The 26,673-nt window shown below is 43.9% G+C and overlaps 1 protein-coding gene across 3 annotated transcripts in view; it reads right to left on the reverse strand.

Moving 5' to 3' along the window:
* Window positions 1–26,673, reverse strand: part of TRAF5 (TNF receptor associated factor 5) — a 47,577-nt gene that overhangs the window by 8,278 nt on the left and 12,626 nt on the right. For 2 of the 3 annotated variants that reach the window (XM_059076104.2, XM_067027796.1), the window contains exons 2-8: window positions 9,578–9,796; window positions 8,522–8,579; window positions 6,755–6,856; window positions 4,209–4,373; window positions 3,489–3,566; window positions 3,096–3,170; window positions 451–543 (exon numbers count right to left, since the gene is read on the reverse strand). In XM_059076104.2, the coding sequence (XP_058932087.1) occupies window positions 451–543; window positions 3,096–3,170; window positions 3,489–3,566; window positions 4,209–4,373; window positions 6,755–6,856; window positions 8,522–8,579; window positions 9,578–9,795 (789 nt within the window). In that variant the 5' untranslated portion in view covers window position 9,796. Of the gene's footprint in view, window positions 1–450; window positions 544–3,095; window positions 3,171–3,488; window positions 3,567–4,208; window positions 4,374–5,940; window positions 6,115–6,754; window positions 6,857–8,521; window positions 8,580–9,577; window positions 9,797–26,673 lie in introns of all 3 variants that reach the window. The other variant, XM_059076114.2, reaches the window with a different exon arrangement.

The following is a 26,673-nucleotide window of genomic DNA, read 5'->3' on the forward strand; positions in this document are numbered from 1 at the left end:
CCACGGTGCCTAGAACAGACAGTCAAATGTTGTTTCACGGTAATACTGATTTCATTTAAAAATGCCAAACATCTACTAGGTTCCTACTAGGTGCCAGGTAATAACCACAAGGTGTGTGGATAGGCTGCAGTGTGGTGTAACACGGGGAGCACTGGACTGAGAATCAGGGACATGGGTTTGAGATTGAATTCTACCCATTAATATCGCAAACGCATCAAAATTTCTTTGAGCTTAGTTACTTCATCTGTTGGTTGAGGGGGCTGAACCCAAAGATCTCAAAGGCACTTTCCAGTTTAATGTGTTACAAGCCTGTGAGTCTGGCCACTTAGTAGAAAAACATCTACCTCCAGTTGACTTATACTGAAACAGAGGGGAATATAAAAATACCAACAAGTACAAATTCCATTGATTCTGTTGCCTCCCTTTATACTTGAACCCTTGAATATTTACCTGTTCTTCTAACTGGAAGTTCTTTTCTAAAACCAGAAGCATGTGGTCCCGTAAGGCTGAATGCTCATGATTCTGCAGGTTTCCTCGTTTATCCTTTAATATGAAGAGAAAAATAAGTCAGGTTGTTGAAAGGCTCCCAAAATGAGGGTGGTGGTGGGATATTCAGCTAAAGCAGAACTTTAACAACTTTGCTTACTTGTGTCAAGGTGGGTTGCAGGGAGAATGACTCCTCCCAGGTCCCTTTTCCAGCTGTAGGATTCTACAGTACCCATGAGACACTTACAGAGAGTCAGGCCACTATCAAAATTCTCAGCACTGATTTCGTTCCTTGCCCCGGGAGTATATGACTGAGGGTTAAGTGTAGTTATTACCACCTCTCAACTATCCCCATGTAAAACTTACCTCCTTGGTGGGTTATCTCCCAGATCAGTTTTAAGCCTCCGTTAGTTCTCCCTCCTACCAAGCACACTTCTCTACCGCCTTCTATCACTGTCCTGCTATTGGGCAGAAGGTATGCAACCTAATTGTAATTTCAGCCCATGCAAATTTGTTGCCTTCAAAGTCAGATTATATTTTTGCAAGAAGAAATGCAAACTTATTTCCTTATCATTAAAATTCCATGGCAGACTGCCTGCATTACTAGTAAAAGCAAATGGTATGGGTGGCCCACAGACTCTAAGCAAACAGTCATCATCAACTTCCCTTCAGTTTAGGGTTGGCCTCTCCTCCAGAGAACAACTCCCCCAGCCATCCCCAGCTCCAGTACTAAGGTAAGTCCTAGAATACAATCCAAATGGAAGTTTGGGCCTAACTATAAAGAAGATTCCTTTTAGGGACTTCCCTGGTGGCGCAGTGGTTAAGAATCCACCTGCCAGTGTAGGGGACACAGGTTCAATCCCTGGTCCAGGAAGATCCCACATGCCGCGGAGCAACTAGGCCCGTGAGCCACCACTACTGAAGCCCGCACGCCTAGAGCCCGTGCTCCGCAACAAGAGGAGCCACCGCAATGAGAAGCCCGCGCACCGCAACGAAGAGTAGCCCCCACTCGCCGCAACTAGAGAAAGCCCGCGTGCAGAAACGAAGACCCAAAGCAGTCAATAAATAAATAAATATTTTAAATAAAATTTTTTTTAAAAAAGGAGATTCCTTTTAGAGCTGGAAAGCAATTCTGTATTTTGTGCACAAGGAAGGTAAACCCTATCCTTTCTGCAGCCAAGATAATCACTGGTTTGCTATGTGACACATTTATGGACTCTTCGCTGAGTTTTTTAAAAAAGGTTTCTCATAAGAGTTTTTTAAAATAAGAGAAATATATGCTTATCTCAAACAATATAGCAAGATGTAGAATAAAAATAAAAGCCCCCTTCTCTCTGTCTCCACACCCAATTCCCTAGTCTCACTACCAGAGTCAGTGAAGATACATACACAGTGAGATCATACTGTATGTAATTTTTAAAATATATACCTCATTCTTTTTATCAGATGCATAGTATTCCAAAATATGAATATATATATATATATATATATATATATAATTATATACTCAGTACTCCAGAGATGGACTTATAGATTGTTTTTCATTTTTTGTGGGATTTTGGAATTTTTTTTTTTGGCTAAATACAGTAGTCCCCATTTAGCCACCATTTCAATTTCTGTCGTTTCAGTTACCCATGGTCAACCATGGTCCAAAAATATTAAATAGAAACTTTCGGAAATAAACAATTCATACTTTAAATTGTGAACTGTTCTGAGTAGCATAGTGAAATCTTGTGCCTTCCTGCTCTGTCCTGCCCCAGAGGTGAGTCATCCCATAGCCCAGGTATCCAGGCCGTACATACTACCCACCCATTAGTCACTTAGCCATCTTGGTTATCAGATAAACTATTGCAGTATCGCAGTGCTGTCGTCAAGTAACCCTTATTTATTCAATAACGGCCCCAAATGATGCTGGCAATTCAGATACGCTCTTACTGTGCCTAATTTGTAAATTGAACTTTATCATAGGTATGTATGTATAGGAAAGAAAAACATAGTATAGGGTTTGGTACTAACCATGGTTTCAGGCATCCGTGGAGGATCTTGGAATCTACCCCCATGGACAAGGTGGGAGAACTGTAAATATATTTGTGTGCATGTGTGTTTGTATATGTGTGCAATCATTGCATACTTATGAAAGGATATCTGTGAAATAAATTTCTAGCAGTAGGATTGCAAGGTCAATCTGAGGGTCACATTTTATTTTCATAGATATAACCAAACCTCAAAAGAGTTGGTATTTTATGTATATATAAATTATTTGTTCTGTTTCTCTGGAGAACCCTAATACAAGTATTAGTATTATGTATTATATACAATACAAGTCTTTTTTTTTCTATTCCGTTTATAGTTATTATAAAATATTGGCTATATTCTCTGTGTTGTATTATATATACTTGTAGCTTATTTATTTTATACATAGTAGTTTGTACCTGTTAATTCCCTACCACCATCTTGCCTCACCCTACTGGTAACCACTAGTTACAACTGCCAGTCTTAAAGTTTCTCAGAAGTGAATGTCCTTCTGCATCTTGAATGGAATCAAGAATAAAATGAACTCAACAAATGAATTATACAGTAGAAGGTAGACAGAAACAATTATTCCATACCCTTACAGTACAGCCATAGTGCTTGAAAGGACAGTCTCGTTCAGCTTCAGGACACACAGCAAGGTGTTCATCCACCTACAAAACAGACAGCCTCATGCTAGAGAAATGCATCCCCGACTCTCCAGCTACCTGCTATAACTGCAGCAAGCAGGGAGCCAAGGGTGGCTTGGGAAGAAGGGAGGAAACACCATGCTGAAGCCTGGGGGAAGGAGAGCTAAGATGAAAACAGAGAAGAATTCTCAGGGAGAAGGGGAGGGAAGACAGAACCATGGTTATCATGAGGATAATTTAAGCCTTGGGCCCCTGCTTATTGGATTTTATCAAACACACACCACAGTGATTACTGAAACTTTATCTTACATAAAATCTACTAAGACAGTTATTTACAGTTACCTCAGTTCTTGGAATAATCTGCAAACACTTGTTGGGACAAGATACTGGGTACTCAGGACACAAGTTTTCCTCATGATTCTGAAATAGAAAAAATGTGCTGAAATAAAGCCAGCCTTGCTTCCAAAGGCTCCCTGTATGGCCTCAGAGTGTGTATACATATGTCCCTTTGGGGATCTATGCTATGTGGCTTACCCTCTGTAGGAAGGTATGGCCTAGTTCCAAAAAGCGTTCTAGATGGCTGCTTTCTTGGTATAAATGAATTCAATTCAGTTCAATTTTCCAATTCTTTTAAAGAAGGTCAGAGGACATGGGACTGACAGAGGACAGACTATGGGAGTCACTGGCTTGGCTCCTTTGGCACATGTAAAGGGTACCCCATGCTCTTGTCTTATGCTGGCATCCTGCCTCTCCAATTAGGTCAGAGCATCCTGAGGACAGACAGTATGGTCACCTCCTCGGAACCCAGCGCCTAGCGTCACTCCTGGACCACTCACACTCAGCAGGTGCTCAAACAACATTTTTGCCAATAATACATGAATAGCGTCCTACCAAGAAGGTTTTTTAGCTTTTTATAGAACCCTCAGATAAAGTTATTTTTTAGACCTCTTTCTGCATAAAAATAAATCCAGAAAAGTGCTTCTGGTATCCCATCTGATTCCCTGTGACCACTGAGGCAGAATTTAGTCCCATAAAGATGATTTTTTTTTTTTTTTTTTTTACCTGTAGATTGATGACTACCACGTCCTTTTTGCAATAAAGGCATTTTTCCTCTCGAAACGGACAGTCTGCACTCAAATGCTCTTTCAGATCTTTCCGAAGGACTGGCTCCCGACAGTTCTCATTAGAGCACTGCACAGCTTGGAATAAGCAGTGCTGAAGGTGGTCCTGCGACAGATAACAACAAGCCAGTGGGGACCCACTGAGCAGGAGTGTGGGAGGGGGAGCCTGCTGCAAGGCCTAGTGAGGGAGGGAGGGAGGGAGGACCCTGGGGCAGCAGGAGAAAGGACTGCGAGGGTGGGGGGCAGGGGGCACAGCCTCTGGCACAGGCTCTCTGCAGAGGCTACCCGCTGCCTCTGCTGAGGACAGGGCATGGAGAAGGCTGCTTGCACGGAGGCTGTGACAGCCAGCCTCGTTTGGAGGACAGGGGAAGATGCGTGACGAAGAAAGCAAGCCGGGTTTATCTTTGATTACCTATTAACCTGCTCATATTCTCAGGTTAGCTCTTGAATATTTCCTTAGGCTTGCCAATTAATTTACCAGCTCCTCAAGGACATTTCTTTTGTGCACCCTCCGTCCCCACCTCCAGCACCAAGTACTAATCTCTGCACAGCAGATGGTAAAAGCCAGAACAGAGGGCAAAGAGGGAAGAAGAGAAGGCTACCTCCTAAGTAAGTGAAGGAAGGGGAAGGACTAAAGGAAAGAAAGGGAGGGAGAGGAAGCTGTTCCAGAAGTGGTAAAGAAAAGGATAGAGGAATACAGGATCACAGGCCCAGGAGAAGCTGGGATGGGTCATCCTTGTCAAGTCAGGAAACGTTCTTGACCAGAATATTAGAGAATGATGACTCAGACAGTGTTCTTCATGTTACAGATTTTTAAAAGCAGGCGTGTCTTAACAAAACCTGTGGATAACACTGCAAGTTACTGTGGTGCTGACAAGGTATCAAAATCCTAAGGAGGTTGTTCCCCACCACAAGATCCTTTAAAACAGGATTGGCAAGCTATGGCCCTTGAGCCAAATCTGGCCTGGCTACTTGTTTCTGTAAATAAAGTTTTATGGAGAACAGTCATACCTATGTCTCACATATTGGCTATGGCTGCTCTCCCTCTGAGATGGGAGAGTCGGGTAGCTGCGACAGACACTGTATGGCTGACAAAGCTTGAAATATTTACTATCTGGCTCCTGACAGAAAGTTTGCTGACCCCTTAAGAGAGCACACAGTTTTTCTATAGGAGGTTAATAAATATTATAGCTATTCTCCTTTGCCTCTAGTAATGAGAGACAGTGACAACTGACATCTACATCTTCTCCAAAATCCATGGATGCTACCCCTCAGCTCTCACCAAAACCGTCAACATTCATCAAGACTCTGCTACGTGTGAGATCCTACAACTTACTCGCAAGGTGAAGGAGAACAGGGAATGAGAGGAAATACAAAAGAAACAGGTGAAAATGAACCAGCCACTGTTCTCCAGAAGCTGAGGATCTGGTCACTAGAGCTGATCAATGAGCCTCATTTCCTGTACAGGCTTAGTGACAACAAAGTTGGTAAAGAGGCCCTGATCGCTCTAGGACCTGACTATCAAAACAAGTGGCGAGGGACTGTCTTAGGAAAACAGAAAAACCTTCTGTGAACTTCCAAAGAAATTCTTGGGTTAACAAGGAAATCATTTATACATTTATGAGCTCAGTGCCTAGGGGTTTGGAGGCATGATAGGGAAAAGACTGAATCACCTGAAATACATTCCAAAAAGTGTGGCTGGGAAAGGAATCTTGTAGCATCCTCCTAGCAATTCCCTGGAAGCTAGAGATGCTTGCCTCGTATTCATTCATCGTGTGATTGAACCTGACATGGGCTTGCTGTGGCAGAGCCACGTTTCCTGATTCCCATTTAACAACCTTCCACCACTGGATGCAAGAGCAAGGTAGGACAGCTTCATCTGAAAGGAACTCGACAACCCTTCACCTCCCCTACACCTCGTTTGTTTGCATCTCATACCAATGCTTCACCTTTACACTACATTCTAGCTCTGTTCTGGTCTGTGTCGTCTGCCTTAGATCACAACCTCTAAGACAGCAGGGCCCACAGCAGCTAGGAAACACCCACCCCAACACCTGCAAATGCTTCTAGGCAGGAACCCTTACAATTGTGTCTTTCGGCAGTCATGCCCTGGCTCCCATCCTAGGAATCCCAAATCCTTCAGTTTTCCAAAAATGACGTGTCCTTGCTCGACCATTTCTTTTGCCCAGCATGTCTCACATCTTCTCTTTTGGATCAATAACCCTAACCCACAAGTTAAGGTCTAGCACACATGGCATGTCCTCCATGTGTTCCATACAAAATGAATCTCTTCACGTGAGATTAATTTCACACCTTAGCCCTCGGTGTGCTGCACTGTAGCCAAGTGTACCGCTAGACAAGAATTCTCTGAGGGCAACCCAATGAATCTCCATACCATGCTTAGCACAGTAACTGTCACATAAAAATGTTCAGTACATGTCACTGGAAAAATAGCAAAGGCAAATACTGTTCACTAGTAATACCAACCTGGTATCGTCCCAGAATAATCTTGGCATTACATCCAGGAGCATTTTTGCAAAATACATACAAATTGAGGACTTCTCTTTTGCAGCAATTGTCTTTAAACACCTAAAAGATAAACAAAGTAGGTCTCACACACTCCAAAGCTTTAGAGCAACGTGAAGGAAGCTATTATTAATTTGGCCTTCAAGCACATCTCAAAAGTTGGGTGGAAACTTCCAGTCAGTGGTTGGAATGGAAATACCAGATTCACCACAATAAAAGAAAAGGCTGTCTCAGATACATCTGACAGGCCACCAAACATACAAGCCAGGTAATTTAATGCTTAGTGCAGCAGGCTGAAGCTAGGAGAATCTCGTGGTGAACTTGACCCCACATGCTCAAAGGTCAAGAAGTGGGGCTGTGGATGAGGGTGATGCTTTCAGCTTCCTGTCCCATGGCGAACGTTTGCATTAGTCATCAGGTGGTATCACTGAAGCTGTGCTGACTTACTTTTCAGCACAAGCCAGGGGTTGGCAAACCCTTTCTCTGTAAAGGGTCAGAGAGTAAATATTTTCAACTTTGCCAACCACGTTGCAATGTTCTTTGTTGCAACTATTCAACCCTACTGTACCCGATACTTAAATGAATGGGCATGCCTGTGTTCCAATAAAACGTCATTTATGGAAACTGAAATGTGAATTTCATATAATTTTCACATGCCACAAAACATTATCCTTCTTTTGATTCATAAAATAAATTTTTGTTTTGAAATAAAGACTCCCAAGAAGTTGTAAAACATAGTACAGAGTTCCTGTGTACCCTTCTTTTGTTTTTTTTCAATGATTTAAAAATATAAAAACCATTCTTAGCTCAGAAGCCATACAGAAACAGGAGGTAGGCTGGATTTATCCCAACAAATCCCGTGTTGTAGTATGCCAACCCCTGGCCTAGTGGGTGAGGCAGACACAAGTACAGCTAAGCATTTGGAAAACGCATCATAAGAGCAGAGAGAAGGAGCATGAACATTTGACTAGAAAGACAAACAATTCACTTTAAACATGGGCAAAGGATTTGAATAGGAATCTCTACAAAGAAGATATCCAAATGGCCAAGCACATGAAAAAATGCTCAGTGTCATTAATCATTAGAGAATCAAAACCACGAGATACCTCTTCATACCAACTAGGAAGACTCGAATCAAAAAGATGGACCACAACGTATTTTGGTAAGGACGTGAAAAGTTAGAACTCTCATACCTTGCTGGTAAGAATGTAAAATGGTGCAGCCGCATTGGAAAATAGCCTGGCAGTGCCTCAGAATGTTAAACATAGAGTTACCATGAGACCCAGTCATTCCACTCCTAGGCACACACCCCAGAAACATGTACACTTTAAAGGCTAATTTTATGGCAAATGCATTGTATCTCAATAAAGCAATTGCTAGACATAATAATAATAAAAGAAAGTTTTAGAGACTAAACAGATGAGAAAGTGATTCCAGAAAGCAGGGTGTTTCATTTCTGCAAGTGACTCACGGTAACTGGAGCTAGTACAGGAAGAGGGTAAAGAAGAAGTGGGAGAAGAACCCTGGTGGGATCAGTAAGGACTCAAACTAGACTCTCTCAAAGAGGGTTGGGAGTACGGTCCCACCTTACCCGACAGTAGAAGAATATGGACTCCAAGGAAGGTTCCCCTCCCTCTCTCCTGCTCCAACTTCTCTGTCCAATTCAACCCAGGACACTGGCTGCTCCATCACCCAGAGAACTGCTAACCCAAAGCATGATTGTCTTACCTCCTGAGATTTGATCACCTCCTTATCTACAGGGCAGAGTGGGACTGCGTTTAATTCTCTGGAAAGAAAAATCAAAATGAAGCCAGAATTAAGGGTTGACCTCAACAGCACATCCAAGAGCAGCCGCAGAGCTTCAGGCATGCCTGACCCCTTGAAGTTCCCCCTGAGCGGGCCAGGCCCTGTCTTTATTCATGCTGTTCCCTCCTCCCAGAAGGGGCCCCCCAGCACCCCAACTTCAGCACTTCCTCAGTCTGCCTGAGAAACTCCCATTCATCCTCCAGGACGTGAGTCAAAGAGGGAGTCCCACAGACAGAGTCAAATGTCCTCTGCCAACGTTCCCTCGGCGGTCCTATGCTACCACACTGTACCCCAACTTGCACCTTCACTAGAACAGACGATTCTAGAGGGTCCTGCGTCACACTGGACCTCCAGCTCTTCACCTCTGTGCACTAGAGCTTGGTTTAGCGAGGTATCTGGAACACACAGGTGCTGAATGAACGAACCCAGGAATGAATGAGAAGGTGCTGTAATAACTCTCTTTCCAAGCTTGGGAGTGTACAACTTCCGTGGCGTCCCTGTATAAACCCCCAAAGCCCACTTCCATGTCTCTCCTGGTCTCCACCTCAAAATGGCACAACCCAGGTTTTACAGCTGCCGGGGAGTCGACAGAGTATCCATGGCGGCAAGGAACCTTCCAGATGCAACACCACCTCTGCCTCAAGGCAAGGAAAGGTCAGGGCGCCTACAGGAAAGACCCCCATGAGATACAGGTCCTTCCTCACGTGGACTGTGCACCGAGGTCTGCCTTCGTGAGCAAAACAGGTGTGGTCTGCATTTTCAGAAAAGGTGACTATCAATAAGACGGAAAGAAATGAAGATTATTCCTCAGGCTCTCAGAGAAGGGCACTGGGAGAGCCCGTCCTCGCATTCGTGGTTCTGTGGCCAACCACAGCAATACCCGAAACCACGATTACAGCTGAGTGGCCACAGATGACACGTAGATCCCAGGAACAGCCCTGTCCGCTTCCGGCCGGAGCGCAGGCCCTGAGCGCTCACCTCAGGGACAGGATGCAGCGCTGGCAGAAGCGGTGCCCACAGCCCGTCTGGTGGGGGTTGTGCAGCACTGAGCGGCAGAAGGCACATCTGTAGCGCTCTTCCAGCTGCTCCACAAACTGGTACTCTGCATCTGGCTCAAAGTCCAAAGACATGGAGGGGCCAGAATTCTGGCGGACGAAGCCACAGGGGACACCTCCTTGCTCCTCAGAACAAGCCATTCTGGGGGATGGGGAGAAGAGAAGGAAAATTCAGTGTGCAAACACCACAGCAACTACAGCCATCAGGTGCCTGAATCATCTGTTCCCTGATTAGGTGGCTTTGGGGTGCTCAGCGGGAGGCTGGACCAGATAACTTCTAGCACGATTCAGTGAGACTTCAGCCCATTGTCCATCAACAGGATGCTAAATTATCCTTCAGTGTGGCTACATGCTTGGGCAAAATATAGCCAGGTGTTAACTACATTCTGAGTAAACTCTGGTTATGGATTTTTCTTCCACTCAGTTGAGAAAATTGAAACAAACGTTTTGTTAACATTTTTTAGAAGCAAGAACTTTGTATACCAATACATTCCTTGCAAAATATATACATACATCACCACCACCAAGCCACACCATTTCTCACCTGAGCTAAATAAAAGCCCATTAACTGCTTTCCCCTCCAATCCATTCTCCATACTATAGCCAGGGTGATCTTTTCAAAATACAAGTATGATGGAAGATTATCTCTCCTCATCATTCAGTGGCTTCCCAGCGCTCTTAGGTTAAAGCCCATGGTGCTAAGTAGGCTACAAGAATGCATCCTCCCCACCCAGTAGCACCCTGGACCTCTCCTCCCCTTGCTTCCTGCACTCCAACCACACAGACCTTCTTTTAGTTCTTCTAATACATCATGCTGTCTTCTGCCACAGGGCCTTTGCACAAGCTGTTGCCTCTGGGCTTCCCCTACCCCCTTCCAGGCCTCCTCATTTAGTTAACTCATATTCATGCTTCAAATTTCATTGCAAGCTTCATATTCTCAGGTAAGCCTTTTCTTCTCCCCTTGGTCTAACAGCAGGAGGTCTACTCATCAGTCTATAAAACATGCAAGGCTTCCAGGGAGTGGCTAGGGGATAAAGGTTAAGTGTGGGGTGTGTGTGGATATTTTGCTAATAATCCTTTTGAATTTTTGAATATGGCTATATTACCCATCCAAATATTTTAAAAATATACAAAACCAAAAACCATTCATCCACTGTTATATCTGTCATAGAACCAGGTTCCATTCCTTCAGAGCAACGCTTGATTTGAGATTGGACACGCATTTGTGTGTTTATTTTATTTATATCTATGCTCCTCAGTGACACACAGCTAGCATCTGGTCTTGCTCACTGTTGCGTTTCCAGCCCTTGGCACTAAGCCAGACGTGGAGAACAACTCAGCTATTTGTTGAGTTAATGTTATTCAATGGACTTTTTGTGAGACCCTCTGCAGGGCAGCTCTAAGTAGTACTGGCCTCTAACATAGTGATTCTTTTTTTTTCTAATAGGTGAGGGAAATTAAGAGGTGTAAACTTCCAGCTACAAAATAAATGAGTCATAACATAGTAATTCTTAACCTTTTCTGAGCAAGGACTTCCCTTGGCTTTGAAAATTTGATGAAAACTCTAGACCTTTTCCCTATAAAATAGCACACACAACTTACATGTGTACCCTTAAGGACCCTTGGGACCCCCACCAGTGGTTCCCAGGTTAACAACAGTCTGTCTCCCCTGCAGGCATGCTGCTACTTTTGGCACAGTGCCAGGAGTGGTGGTTTCAGTGTCTGCAAATAGTGAAAGGATGGGTGGTCCTTGGGGGTGACATCCCTCCATGTGGCTGTGGTACAGGAAGGCATGGCCTTCAGGATTGCTTGCCTTGGCTTTTTTTGGGGATCCCTCATGATTCTCCTGGAGCTGACAAGTTCAGCTGGGCCTGGGAGCAGCTGTGTAGCCTGACCACGTAGGCAAGAGATGGGCTGCCCCATTCAACCCTAAGCTCTGCCCATGTCAGCTGCTGAGTCCGGGCTGTGGCCTGGAAGAATGGAGCAGGGGAAGCAACTGGCCTCTTGCAGAAAATAAAGCTTGCTCTCTGGAGAAGCCCAGCAGACCAGGGGACTTTTTTCTTTATCCTGGGGTTTGAGACCAAAGCCCCACGTTTTCCTCCCTGCATGTTTCCTGCAGAATTTCAAGGGTGGTAGGTGAGCAGAACAAGATGTGATTGTTCCCCCTTTAATGTTGTTTACTCTTGAGATTTAACAAAAAAGTTTTAATTATGATGATGAAGAGGCACAGCACTTGATGTACACACACAACCTAATAACCAAGACTCACCTTTCTCTCAGAGAAGGGGGAGAACCTATTCCAAACTGCCCTAATCTGTCCTGTGTCCTCTAGTCCCAAGAGAGAACAGTTCACGTCCTATGCCCCTGTAGGATTCTCTCTCAAGATCACACTCGTGTCTATGTCACAGAGCATCTAAATTTGGACCCTCAGAGATATAATCTAAAGCAGCAGGTCTGTTGAGCCCCCAGAACAAGGGAATAGGATGTACAAAACTCAGTTTGGGTCCCTACATTCTAACCTCTTTCCTAGCACAAGAATTTAATGTGCTCATCTGTGTCTCTGTCTGTCTTTCTCTACCTTCCACTCAATTTTGCTGTGAACCAAAAATCACTCTACAAAATAAAATCTCTTAAAAAATGTGAGAACAACTAGGGCACCTACTAGGCACTGGTGAGGGACCACAGACCCTAAGGGCACAGGAGGAACCCCCAGCAACCAGTTGTTTCAATTATAGTTTTATTTTTCCTAATATATTTTTTATCTTTCTTATTTTACTTTGTTCTTTATTCTTTGATAGTGTACTGCTCCTTTTGTTTGTTTGTTTCTTTCTTTCTTTCTTTCTTTCTTTTTTTTTTTAACCACACCACAAAGCTTGTGGGATCTTGGTTGTCAGGCCTGAGCTCCTGTGATGGGAGCTCCAAGTCCAAACTGCTGGACAACAGAGAACCTCAGACCCCAGGCAATATTAATCAGAGTGAGGCCTCCCGAGGTCCTCATCTCAGCACCAAGACCTGACTCTATCCAACTGCCTGCAAACTCCAGTGCTGGCTGTCTCAGGCCAAACAACTAGTCAGACAGGAATACAGCACCACCCATCAAAAAAAAAAAAAAAAGAAAAGAAAAGAAATGACAAAAAATATGTTACAGATGATGAAGGAGCAAGGTAAAAACCTACAAGACCAAATAAATGAAAATGAAATAGGCAACCTACCTGAAAATGAATTCAGGGTAATGATAGTAAAGATGATCCAAAATTAAAAATACTCTAGAAGGAATCAGTAGCAGAATAACTGAAACAGAAAAACGGATAAGTGAACTGGAAGATAAAATGGTGGAAATAACTGCCAGGGAGCAGAATAAAGAAAAAAGAATGAAAAGAATTGAGTAAGGTCTCAGAGACCTCTGGTATAACATTAAATGCACCAAAATTCGAATTATAGGGGTCCCAGAAGAAGAAGACAAAAAGAAAGGGTCTGAGGAAATATTTGAAGAGATTATAGTTGAAAACTTCCCTAAGATGAAAAAAGAAATAGTCAATCAATTCCAGGAAGCACAGAGAGTACCATAAAGGATAAACCCAAAGAGAAACATGCCGAGACATAGTAACCAAACCATCAAAATTAAATACAAAGAAAAACATTAAAAGCAGCAAGGCAAAAGCAACAAATAACATACAAGGGAATCCCCATAAGGTTAACAGCTGCTCATTCAGCAGAAACTCTGAAAGCCAGAAGTGGGTGGCAGGACATATTTGAAGTGAGGAAAGGGAAAAACCTACAACCAAGATAACACTACCTAGCAAGGATCTCATTCAGATTTGATGGAGAAATTAAAATCTTTACAGATAAGCAAAAGTTAAGAGAATTCAGCTCCACCAAACCAGCTTTACAACAAATGCTAAAGGAAGTTCTCTAGGCAGGAAACACAAGAGAAGGAAAAGATCTACAAAAACAAACCCAAAACAATTAAGAAAATGGTAGTAGGAACATACATATCTATAATCACCTTAAATGTAAGTGGATTAAACACTCCAACCAAAAGACATAGACCGGCTGAATGGATACAAAAACAAGACCCATATATATATTGTCTACAAGAGACCCACTTCAGACCTAGAGACACATACAGACTGAAAGTGAGGGGATGGAAAAAGATATTCCACACAACATAAAATCAAAAGAAAGCTGAAGTAGCATTTCTCATATCAGACAAAATAGACTTTAAAATAAAGACTATTACAAGAGACAAAGAAGGACAATACATAATGATCAAGGGATCAATCCAAGTATAAGATATAACAACTGTAAATATTTATGCACCCAACATAGGAGCACCTCAATACATAAGGCAAACGCTAACAGCCATAAAAGGGAAATCGACAGTAACACAATCATAGTAGGAGACTTTAACACCCCACTTTCACCAATGGACAGATCATCCAAAATGAAAATAAATAAGGAAACACAAGCTTTAAATGACACATTAAACAAAGTGGACTTAATTGATATTTATAGGCCATTCCATCCCAAAACAACAGAATACACTTTCTTCTCAAGTGCTCATGGAACATTTTCCAGGATAGACTATATCTTGGGTCACAAATCAAACCCTGGTAAATTTTTAAAAATTGAAATCGTATCAAGTATCATTTCCGACCACAATGGTATGAGACTAGGCATCAATAACAGGGAAAAAAAACTGTAAAAAATACAAACACATGGAGGATAAACAATACACTTCTAAATAACCAAGAGATCACTGAAGAAATCAAAGAGGAAATCAAAAAATACCTAGAGACAAATGACAATGAAAACACAACAGCGCAAAACCTATGGGATGCAGCAAAAGCAGTTCTAAGAGGGAAGTTTATAGCAATACAATCCTACCTCAAGAAACAAGAAACATCTCAAGTAAACAACCTAACCTTACACCTAAAGCAATTAAAGAAAGAAAAACAAAAAAACCCCAAAGTTAGCAGAAGGAAAGAAATCATAAAGATCAGATCAGAAATAAATGAAAAAGAAATGAAGGAAACAATAGCAAGAACCAATAAAACTAAAAGCTGATTCTTTGAGAAGATAAACAAAATTGATAAACCATTAGCCAGACTCATCAAGAAAAAAAGGGAGAAGACTCAAACCAACAGAAGTAGAAATGAAAAAGGAGAAGTAACAACTGACACTGCAGAAATACAAAGGATCATGAGACATTACTACAAGCAACTCTATGCCAATAAAATGTACAACCTGGAAGAAATGGACAAATTCTTAGAAAAGCACAACCTTCTGAGGCTGAACCAGGAAGAAATAGAAAATATAAACAGACCAATCAAAAGCACTGAAATTGAAACTGTGATTAAAAATCTTCCAACAAACAAAAGTCCAGGACCACATGGCTTCGCGGGTGAATTCTATCAAACATTTAGAGAAGAGCTAACACCTATCCTTCTCAAACTCTTCCAAAATATAGCAAAGGGAGGAATACTCCCAAAATCATTTTACAATGCCACCATCACCCGGATACCAAAACCAGACAAAGACGTCACAAAAAAAGAAAGCTACAGGCCAATATCACTGATGAACATAGATGCAAAATCCTCAACAAAATACTGACAAACAGAATCCAACAGCACATCAAAAGGATCATACACCATGATCAACTGGGGTTTATCCCAGGAATGCAAGGATTCTTCAATATATGCAAATCAATCAATGTGATACACCATATTAACAAACTGAAGGATAAAAACCATACGATAATCTCAATAGATGCAGAAAAAGCTTTCGACAAAATTCAACACCCACTTATGATAAAAGCTCTGCAGAAAGTAGGCACAGAGGGAACCTACGTCAATATAATAAAGGCCATATATGACAAACCCATACACGTAATATGACAAACAGCCAGCATCATTCTCAATGGTGGAAAACTGAAACCATTTGCTCTAAGATCAGGAACAAGACAAGGTTACCCACTCTCACCACTATTATTCAACATAGTTTTGGATGTTTTAGCCACAGCAATCAGAGAAGAAAAAGAAATAAAAGGAATCCAAATCAGAAAAGAAGAAATAAAGCTGTCACTGTTTGCAGATGACATGATACACTACATAGAGTATCCTAAAGATGCTACCAGAATACTACTAGAGCTAATCAATGAATTTGGTAAAGTAGCAGGATACAAAATTAATGAACAGAAATCTGTTGCATTCCTATACACTAATGATGAAAAATCTGAAAGAGAAATTAAAGAAACACTCCCGTTTACCACTGCAACAAAAAGAATAAAATACCTAGGAATAAACCTACCTAAGGAGACAAAACGCCTGTATGCAGAAAACTATAAGACACTGATGAAATAAATTAAAGATGATACAAACAGAAGGAGAGATATACCATGTTCTTGGATTGGAAGAATCAACACTGTGAAAATGATTATACTACCCAAAGCAATCTACAGATTCAGTGCAATCCCTCTCAAACTACCAATGGCATTTTTCACCGAACTAGAACAAAAAATTTCACAATTTGTATGGAAACACAAAAGACCCCGAATAGCAAAAGCAAACTTGAGAAAGAAAAACGGAGCTGGAGGAATCAGGCTCCCTGACTTCGGACTATACTACAAAGCTACAGTAATCAAGACAGTATAGTACTGGCACAAAAACAGAAATATAGATCAATGGAACAGGATAGAGAGCCCAGAGGTAAACCCATGCACACATGGTCACCTTATTTTTGATAAAGGAGGCAAGAATATACAATGGAGAAAAGACAGCCTCTTCAATAAGTGGTGCTGGGAAAACTGGACAGCTATATGGAAAACAAAGCAATTAGAACACTCCTTAACACCATACACAAAATAAACTCAAAATGGATTAAAGACCTAAATGTAAGTTCAGACACTATCAAACTCTTAGAGGAAAACATAGGCAGAACACTCTATGACATAAATCACAGCAAGATCTTTTTTGACCCACCTCCTAGAGAAATGGAAATACAAACAAAAATAAACAAATGGGAGCTAATGAAACTTAAAAGCTTTTGCACAGCAAAGGAAACCATAAACAAGAGGAAAAGACAACCCTCAGAATGGGAAAAAATATTTGCAAAGGAAGCAACTGACAAAGGATTAATCTCCAAAATTTATAAGCAGCTCATGCAGCTCAATATCAAAACAACAAACAATCCAATCCAAAAATGGGCAGAAGATCTAAATAGACATTTCTCCAAAGAAGATATACAGATTGCCAACAAACACATGAAAGGACGCTCAACATCACTAATCATTAGAGAAATGCAAATCAAAACTACAATAACTACACCAGCCAGAATGGCCATCATCAAAAAATCTACAAACAATAAATGCTGGAGAGGGTGTGGAGAAAAGGGAACCCTCTTGGCACTGTTGGTGGGAATGTAAATTGATACAGCCACTATGGAGACTAGTAAAGAGGTTCCTTAAAAATCTAAAAACAGAATGACCATATATCCCAGCAATCCCACTACTGGGCATATACCTGGAGAAAACCATAATTCAAAAAGAGACATGCACCTCAATGTTCATTGCAGCACTATTTACAATAGCCAGGACGTGGAAGCAACCTAAGTGTCCATCGACAGATGAATGGATAAAGATGATGTGGCATACATACAACGGAATCTTACTCAGCCATAAAAAGAAACGAAATTGAGTTATTTGTAGTAATGTGGATGGACCTAGAGTCCGTCATACAGAGTGAAGTCAGAAAGAGAAAAACAAATACCGTATGCTAACACATATTTATGGAATCTAAAAACAAACAAACAACAGAAAAAAACGGTTCTGGAGAACCTAGGGGCAGGACAGGAAAAAAGACGCAGACATAGACAATGGACTTGACGACACGGGCATGGGGAAGGGTAAGCTGGGACGAAGTAAGAGAGTAACATTGACATATATACACTACCAAATGTAAAATAGATAGCTAGTGGGAAGCAGCCGCATAGCACAGGGAGATCAGCTCGGTGCTTTGCGACCACTTAGAGGGGTGGGATAGGACGGTGGGAGAGAGATACAAGAGGGAGGGGATATGGGGATATACATACGCATATGGCTGATTCACTTTGTGATACAGCAGAAACTAACACAACATTGTGAAGCAACTATACTCCGATAAAAATGTTAAAAAAAAATTTGAGGACTCCCAAAGAGTTTTTGCTTATTTCGGTTATATTCATTAATATTTACCATATTTGAGAGTAAAACTGAGGAATTAAAGAAAATATTTCTTTATTAATTCACTTTAAGATAATAATGAGACAATTATATGTTAACATAAATAATATTTGTATGAAAAATAATCATTTTCCAAAAGAAAAAAGATTAGTGAGAAGAGTGGCTTTGTTTTGTTTTTTTTTTTTTACATTTTTGCACATCTCTGTTTGGGCTTAAGAGAAGATAGCTGGATTCTCTTATCTACCCTGCATTCAGTCTGTTGCATTATCACATGTCATGTAGCTTCTGGAAAACACCACTGTGTACTCGTTAAAGGAGAGTAAAGATGGAAAACGACATCTTAGTATTATTATGCAGAGAGTTTTGCCCATGCAGATCCCCTGAAAGGGTCTCAGGGAGCCCCAGGCAGTGGTGTGGTGGTAAATGCTTAACAGTCTGCTCTCCTTGGGGAAAAATTCCAAGTCAAAGTTGTCAATGTCAATTCTGTGCCTGAACATACCTGAATGATGCAAGAGCCGATTAGCTGTAGGAAACCCATGTCCCAGTAAGAGCTGCTCCAGCACCCCGGGGTCCCTGAAGCCCACTTTTGGGACCATTGGTCTATCAGGCTGCCCGCGGTGGCCTGCTCCTTGTCAGTCTTTGTACTGGCAGGCCCAGCATGTGACCCTCACAGATAGTCTCCTTTCTCCTGCTGGATGCCCAGTGGAGGACAGGACACCCCGGCCACACTCTCCCTACCACTGTGTGTCTTACCCGGCCCTGCTCAGCAGGTCTAAGTCATCCGCTGACCTTGTTCACTCTCCAATGTTGTCTTGTCCAATATTTGTTTTTTATGCAATCGAGTTTTTATCTCATTAGATACAAAAAAATAAGCACTTGTGTTTTGCTCTACAATATGGACTTGAGAGGTTTCAGGGCAATGTTCTTATACAGAAACCGAGCAGTGAAGTCTCCCAGGGCCGGGTCTGTCTCCATCCTCTGAAGCTCCTTCAGGCCTGTGACTCAGCTCCAAAAATGGAATCAATGCACTGTGCTGGCTGACATTAGAGAGCCCCAATAATAGAACTACAAAGGTTGACATTTCTTTGTCTAACAAATATATTTCTCTAACCAATTCAACATTTTCAGCTGGTACTCTGTAATTCCCAGGCTGCTATTTAGTGGAAATAAGAGCTCCATTTTATTAAAATCTTTCCCCTCTGGGTATTACAGCTTATGTAACAGGAACAGCAAAAGATTTCAGTTCTTATATATAAGAAAAAAAAATCATCAAAATTACTATTAGAGCGTGTGTATCTCCTTACTGCAGTAAACAGTGTCTATTCCTGCCATTGATGGAGTTATAATGGTCCTCCTGTTGAAGAATTATTATCTCAAACCAAGAAAGACAAGAGAAAATCATATCCCATCTGCTACCTAAGAACGCTTCTTGAGTTTCTTTTAAATGCCATTTTTAAGCTTCATAAATTGATGCATCTTTTCCCTGAGAATTTTCTAGAAATTCCAAAGAAAGGCTAGGATGTCACGATTTAAAATATTCCCTCCCTCCCTCCCTTCCTCCCTTCCCTCCTTCCTTCCTTCCCTCTTTTCTTCCTTTTTTTGAGCTTTGTCATGTACTTCAATATCTGGTATATCTAGGCCCTCAACCCGAGCCCACTGTTCCTCTTTACTTAGATATTTCTTCTGACTCATTTTTGGGGGACACATAATACATAATCTAACATTCTGAAGCAGCATGAGTTTGGCTTTTCGTTACAACAAAAAGGACACATATCTAGCAGAATTCACTCTCAGGTTTAACACAAAAAACAGGAAGGTCCTTGTCTGTCTGTCCACACTACTTCCACAGTCCCCCAGCATCTTGTATAGATTAATGAAGGTTTGGAAAACTCAGGAATGCTTTTATGTATTATATTTTACTTCATAGCACATAAGCTCAGGAACTGTCTTCAGGGTTTTCAAGTTCTGATTCTTGAAAGTTCAAGATCAAATCCCAGAGTGAAAAGGGTACAGGGCCAGAGACCTGGGCTCAGCTCCTGCTCTGCCAGCTGTGACCCCGTGGGAAGACACTCCCACAGATCCCTTGTTTGTACATCCCTGCACACACTCAGCATGTACTTGTCCTGGGTTGGGTCCTGAGAATGCGGAGACCTGTTACAACACATCCGCCCTTGAGGGTCTCCAAGTGGAACAGAGGAAATCAGACCCGGGAATGATATATGGCAATACCCTCGTGGCTATTCCCCCCAAGAGAGATTTAAACAAGCTGCTGGAGCCCAGATGAGGGGTAGCTAATGCTTTCTGAGGTGTCTGTGCTGATTCCAGAGAGAAGGAAACATCTCCACTGGTCTTGAAGAAGGGGGAAGCATTTTCTAAATGAAGGAGATAAAACAATTTCCCAGAGGGTATCACAAAGTTCAGGAACAGTTAATGATTAACTGTAGCTGAAGTGGAATTAGGAGAACACGCCAGTTATCCACCTGTTTGCTCTCAGATCCATCCTCTGCCCTGCCTCTGCCCTGGTCTGCATCGTCAAGGGGGTTGGCCCCCCCAAAACTGTGTTTCCAGGGTCCCCTGGCTTCTGGCTCTGTTTGGGCTTAAGAGAAGATAGCTGGATTCTCTTATCTACTCTGCATTCAGTCTGTTGCATTATCACATGTCATGTAGCTTCTGGAAAACACCACTGTGTACTCATTAAAGGAGAGTAAAGATGGAAAACGACATCTTAGTATTATTATGCAGAGAGTTTTGCCCATGCAGATCCCCTGAAAGGGTCTCAGGGAGCCCCAGGCAGTGGTGTGGTGGTACATGCGTAACAGTCTGCTCTCCTTGGGGAAAACAGTCTGCTCTCCCATTCAGCCAGTGAGAGACGCTGGCCCGAGACTGCAGGGTAGGAGGAAGGGAGTAGTAGACCATTTCTCCTTCATCCCTCAGTGTCAGGCAGCATCTCAACAGTGACTGGGCTCCTCCACGGCTTTAATGCCCACCAATGGCCCCTCTCTCTGTGAACTAGCTCCACCAGGCAGGTCCCCGGCTCCCAAGCTCTGGAAACACCATCTCCTCTCTTCATCCCTTCCGCTCTAGAGGGGGTGGGCAGCTTCCCGCTATGAGTCATCTTGGACTTGCCTCACTCCGAGGGTCCTGTTTGGCTTCCCCGTTTTGCCATCCCCTGTGCAACTGAATTCCCAGCTGGGAACACCTAGAAAGGTCTCTGTGAGATGCGTGTGTGGAAGGAGGGGAAGAGCACATTGTGAAGAGCCCTGAGTGTATGCTGGTCAGGAAGTCCAGTTTTCACTCCATGGTTTTCATCTCTTTAGGGATGACAGACAGGCCCATCTTTGTGGTATCAATAATTGTTTGAATACTGCCCAAGGCACTAATTTCTTTTGTTTATTTATTTTTTTACTTTGCAAGTAATTTGGTGGTCATTTTAGTAATGACATTTGACAAAACAGGTTTAGATCTGTGTCAAGAACGTAAGGTCTGGAGAGATAAGACATCCCAGAGAGCCAGCAGTGCATGAGCTCCTGGAAGCTAGTACTGGGGTCTGCTGTCTGGTCCTTCCCCATCACACCCACTGCTACAGCACAGCCCCGTGTTTCTCCCTATTTGGGATTTAATCAGTGCTGCTTCCCCCAGAGTAACTCCCATTCAGCCTGTGTGACCTTCCACCCACTGCTAGGTCTGAGATCCCTAATGCTAATGACTGGATTTGACAGCAGTTTTTAGGGTCCAGGGGGTGTTGTTAAATGTACCTCGGTGCCTGGATGGGGGAGTCTGAGGACTGTGGGAGAGGCCTGCAGCCCTTCCAGAGGCGCCTTTGTAAGAAAGCGTACTGACAGTCAAGAGAGATTGCTTCCTTTGGGAGGTGAGACTTACAGGGCCTGGGTGATAAGATGGGGGCACAAAGGCTGGCCAGGTGCCCCAGGGTGGTCCTTGAGCCAAGGGCAACAGATGGGTAACAACACACCAGCCCATGAAGCTGCCAGTTATGGGATGGGCTGCCAGAAGGCAAACAGCCCATTTCTCAGTTCTGCTCAGGCCTCGCCAGGACCTTAAGAAGCCGACTCCCCAAGGCTCACATTTGGCAACAGGAGACAGGTGCACATATGTTATTCCCCAAACCCACCCAAGACCCAGTGACAGGTCCTGGGCTTAAATTAAAGGAGGGGAGATGGTGGTTAGTGATGAGGAAATGTTAAAATGTGAAATCCCAAGATGCGGTGACTCAGGGAGATGCCCGAACCTGTGCCCTGGGCGGTGATCTAATAGAGAACAGCCTTGGCTTGTATGGCCAGATGCCTACCTGTTGAAGGACAGGAAGTTCCCTTTATCAAAGTCACTTCTGGTCCTTGAATTCTGAGATGCTGCTCTTCCAGGAAGAATGGTTACTACCACAAAAATGAAAAACAAAACAACAACAAAAAAAAAAAAGAAAAAAAAGAAGAGGAGGAGGAGGAGGAAGCAAAAGAGGAAGAAGAAAAAGAAAAGCCCTTTTTTTTTTTTTTTGCGGTACGCAGGCCTCTCACTGTTGTGGTCCCTCCATCTGCAGAGCACAGGCTCCGAGGCCATGGCTCACGGGCCCAGCCGCTCCGCGGCACGTGGGATCCTCCCAGACCAGGGCACTAACCCGTGTCCCCTGAATCGGCAGGTGGATTCTCAACCACTGCGCCACCAGGGAAGCCCAGAAAAGCCCTTTATATAGCATGTTGCCTCCACTGGCACAGAGAACGGAGATGGGCCCGAAGTTGTTACCAAAGCCTCTGTCTGCAACGGCCCAGAAAGCTCCTGAAGGTGAAACCCCTCAAGACGACTGCTGGCCTCTCTGCTCTCACTCATCCTTCTCTTCCTCTCCGCTGTTCCCACAGCCTAACACAACAACACAACCACTGTGCGACCTCCAGGACAGACTGGTTTTATTTCCATCAACCTTTAACCATGCAGGTGAGAGACAAAGACGAAGGGCCTTGGAAAAACGCAGGTGTAACGAGGTCATTTTGCATCAGGTCTAACGTGATGGGGAGACCATGCAGGGAGCAGGTGATCCCACCACAGCCAGATTACATGGGACAACAGCCCCCCAAACCCAACTGTCCCATCCACACGATGGCTGGCTTTGGTGTCGCAGAGGCAGAAGGAGGGTGTCTTTTCTTTCCCTTACACTTTTGGAGAAGAAGGCTTTCTTGGACATGGGATGGAGAATGATGTGGGTATGGTTTTAATTCCTTTGAAGAGAAGTGTGATTTCTCTCCAAGTTGTCAGGAGACCTCTGGTTCCTCATTTTCCTGGGAGTGCAGCAAAGCACTGCTGGTGGAGAGAAGAGGGGTGGTCAGGGGCTGAAAGGCATTCCTGAGGCCCTCCTGACTCTGTGGCCGCTGCTGCTTTAACATCAGTCTCACTCAGGGAAGCCTTGAAGGGAACTCTCTCTCCTGCTTAGAACCATCCAGAGTCCGCCTGCCTCCAGGTGATGCTGCAGAAGACCTCCGAGATTTGCTCTCAGAGGTTAGAGCAAGAGGGAAATAACAAAGACTGCTGATCTTCCCATGCAAGAGCTTCCTCTATAAGAAGCTCTGACTCAAGTCAGAGCTTTGACCCTCCGCCTCTGCTCCACGCCCATCACAGTCCCCACTGCCTTCCGGGTTTGGTCAGCAAGCTGCTTGAGGGTGGGGCTGTCCTCATTAGCCTTCAGACCTTCAGAGCCAGCCGAAGCCCGGCACAGAGCACTCCATCAACATTTGGTACAGAAGAAGGGAAATTTGGAATGAATGTAAGGCCTCAGTGGCAAAGGGCTATTGTAAGGAGGGCCATGAAGACAACCTAGGACAAATCGGAATGAGGCAGATGCACGGCAAGGGGGCGATATGAAAAGATGTGAATGGAACCTAAGGGCTGGAATTGGATATGGGTCGCAATTACACTTACTGAGGTGACGTCCAGGCTCACAGCCAGCGAGTTTATATGCATTGTCTCATTTTCATCCTGACAGCAACCCTATCATGTACACATTATTATTATCATCATCCCCAGTTTCTGAATGAAACATCACCCATGTTCACCTGTACTCTGCCCTTGAACAAGATGGAGGCCCAAATCATCTGGGTGCTGGGGTAGGAGGTGAGGCCCCATGAAGGTAGTTTGGAAAAGCACAGTTATATTCATTTGATGATCTAAACTGTAACAACATAATCAGATTTGACAATTAGTCTCTCCTAAACTGTTGCCCTCTGGCCCTTTACATGGCATTTGACACTTCCTTTCCACTACTAGGCATATACCCTGAGAAAACCATAATTCAAAAAGAGTCATGTACCAAAATGTTCATTGCAGCTCTATTTACAATAGCCAGGACATGGAAGCAACCTAAGTGTCCATCATTGGATGAATGGATAAAGAAGATGTGGCACATATATACAATGGAATATTACTCAGCCATAAAAAGAAACGAAATTGAGTTATTTGTAGTGAGGTGGATGGACCTAGAGTCTGTCATACAGAGTGAAGTAAGTCAGAAAGAGAAAAACAAATACCGTATGCTAACACATATATATAGAATCTAAGGGGAAAAAAAAAAGGTCATGAAGAACCTAAGGGTAAGACGGCAATAAAGACACAGACCTACTAGAGAATGGACTTCAGGATATGGGGAGGGGGAAGGGTAAGCTGTGACGATGTGAGAGAGTGGCATGGACATATACACACTACCAAATGGAAAATAGATAGCTAGTGGGAAGCAGCCGCATAGCACAGGGAGATCAGCTCGGTGCTTTGTGACCACCTAGAGGGGTGGGATATGGAGGGTGGGAGGGAGGGAGACGCAAGAGGGAAAAGATATGGGAAGATATGTATATGTATGACTGATTCACTTTGTTATAAAGCAGAAACTAAGACACCATTATAAAGCAATTATACTCCAATAAAGATGTTAAAAAAAATTTACCAACTATGCAATCACCTGTTAGTAATGAAAATGTCTGTTCCTTTTCAATTTTATGCCCTTTTGCCTTTTTCCTAACCACAATATATATCTCCAGAGTAAATTTAAATAACAATAAAAAAAAAAAAACCTCCCCGTGGGGACATGTACATTTTGGTTCTCCCAAGGCCCAGACCACACCTCCAGGTGGCTCCGCCCACAGGGCTCCCCGGAGGCTGGGTCAGCTCTCTTGCCACAGCTCTCACCCCCCTCATTTGAAAGGCTCCCTCACCCTCAGCCAGACCACACTTCCCAGTGTGAGTGAGCATCCCTGCTTCATCGGGGCACGGGGCTACCATCTCAGACTCCGTTCTCCCTCCCGTCTCCCTTCTTTTTTTTTTTTTTTTTTTAGTGGTACGCGGGCCTCTCACTGTTGTGGCCTCTCCCGTTGCGGAGCACAGGCTCCGGACGCACAGGCTCAGCGGCCATGGCTCACGGAGCGGCTGGATCCTCCCGGACCGGGGCACGAACCCGTATCCCCTGCATCGGCAGGCGGATTCTGAACCACTGCGCCACCAGGGAAGCCCCCGTCTCCCTTCTTGATGGGCCTTTTCCTCCCACAAAGAGGCTCTCAGAAAGTGATGGAGATTCTAGAGAACCTGCAAGCGGAGTGACATGGGATCTGGGATACACAGCCAACGGACAACAGTTCAGATTTAGCTTGGCACTCAGAAGCATTTTTAAGCAGGGACTGAGCCAGGCCCCACCCTCCATAGCCTAAGGGTGCTCTAAGGAAAGGGGAGAGACCGGAGACCACCCTAGGCAGGATACAGAACAGACGTGCTAAGGAGGATCCAGAAACCTTGGCTTGACCTTTTGGTGACTTTTAGCTACCAAAGGCCAACATCATTGGAGCTGTGCCTCATCTTCCACAAGGCTCACACACACCTCCCATTGCGTTAGGTTCATATCTCCAAAGCTGACCACAGATGTGTGAAGTACTAACTGCCAACGGCCCCCAGAGCTCTGGAAGACTCTGTGGCTGGGGCGTGAGTCGATGTCCTGGGAAAGGCAGATGGGCAATCCCCTCCTGACCAGCGGTGAGGCCAGCTCTGGCCCAGGCCTGGAGAGCAAGCACACGGGACCGAAGGCGGCCCTCTCACCCCCAGACCTGGGAGGAGAAGCTTCCCGAGGTCCGTTACCCCAGGCACACCCCAGATGGCCAGCCCACACATGGGCAGGCAGCCTAGAGTCCCCTCAGTTCGACAGCTGACATCGGGCTATTGGGACTGATGGGCTTGATCAGGACGACAGAAGAGGGAAAGCAGGTGGGGAGTCCAGGAAGAGGACCCAAGAGAAGCAGACAGAATCTGAGGAGTGGTTTCCCCCAACAACTGAGCCAGTCAGCTGTGGAAGGACTTAAGGGATCAGCTAGCCAGAAGTTTCACAGTTTTTTTAAAAACAGTGAAACTTATCAAACCAAATTTCAAGAAAAACCAAATCAATAAATAAAGGATTGGGGCTTCCCTGGTGGCGCAGTGGTTGAGAGCCCGCCTGCCGATGCAGGGGACGTGGGTTCTGCCCCGGTCCGGGAAGATCCCACATGCCACTGAGCGGCTGGGCCCGTGAGCCACGGCCGCTGAGCCTGCGCATCCGGAACCTGTGCTCCGTAACAGGAGAGGCCACAACAGTAAGAGGCCCGCGTACCGCAAAAATAAATAAATAAACAAATAAATAAATAAAGGATTGTACAGAGAACCTGTCTGGTTAAGCAAGGCCTGTTGGGTTGCCTACAATCTACACCCCTCTGGCAGCTCTTTTGGGTAACTGTAGGGGTTCTACAGTTTGGTTTTTTCAAGTTAATAATATATGTACTAGTGCTCTGCAA

This window comes from Kogia breviceps, chromosome 1 (genome assembly GCF_026419965.1).
Source record: "Kogia breviceps isolate mKogBre1 chromosome 1, mKogBre1 haplotype 1, whole genome shotgun sequence".
NCBI lineage: Eukaryota > Metazoa > Chordata > Mammalia > Artiodactyla > Physeteridae > Kogia > Kogia breviceps.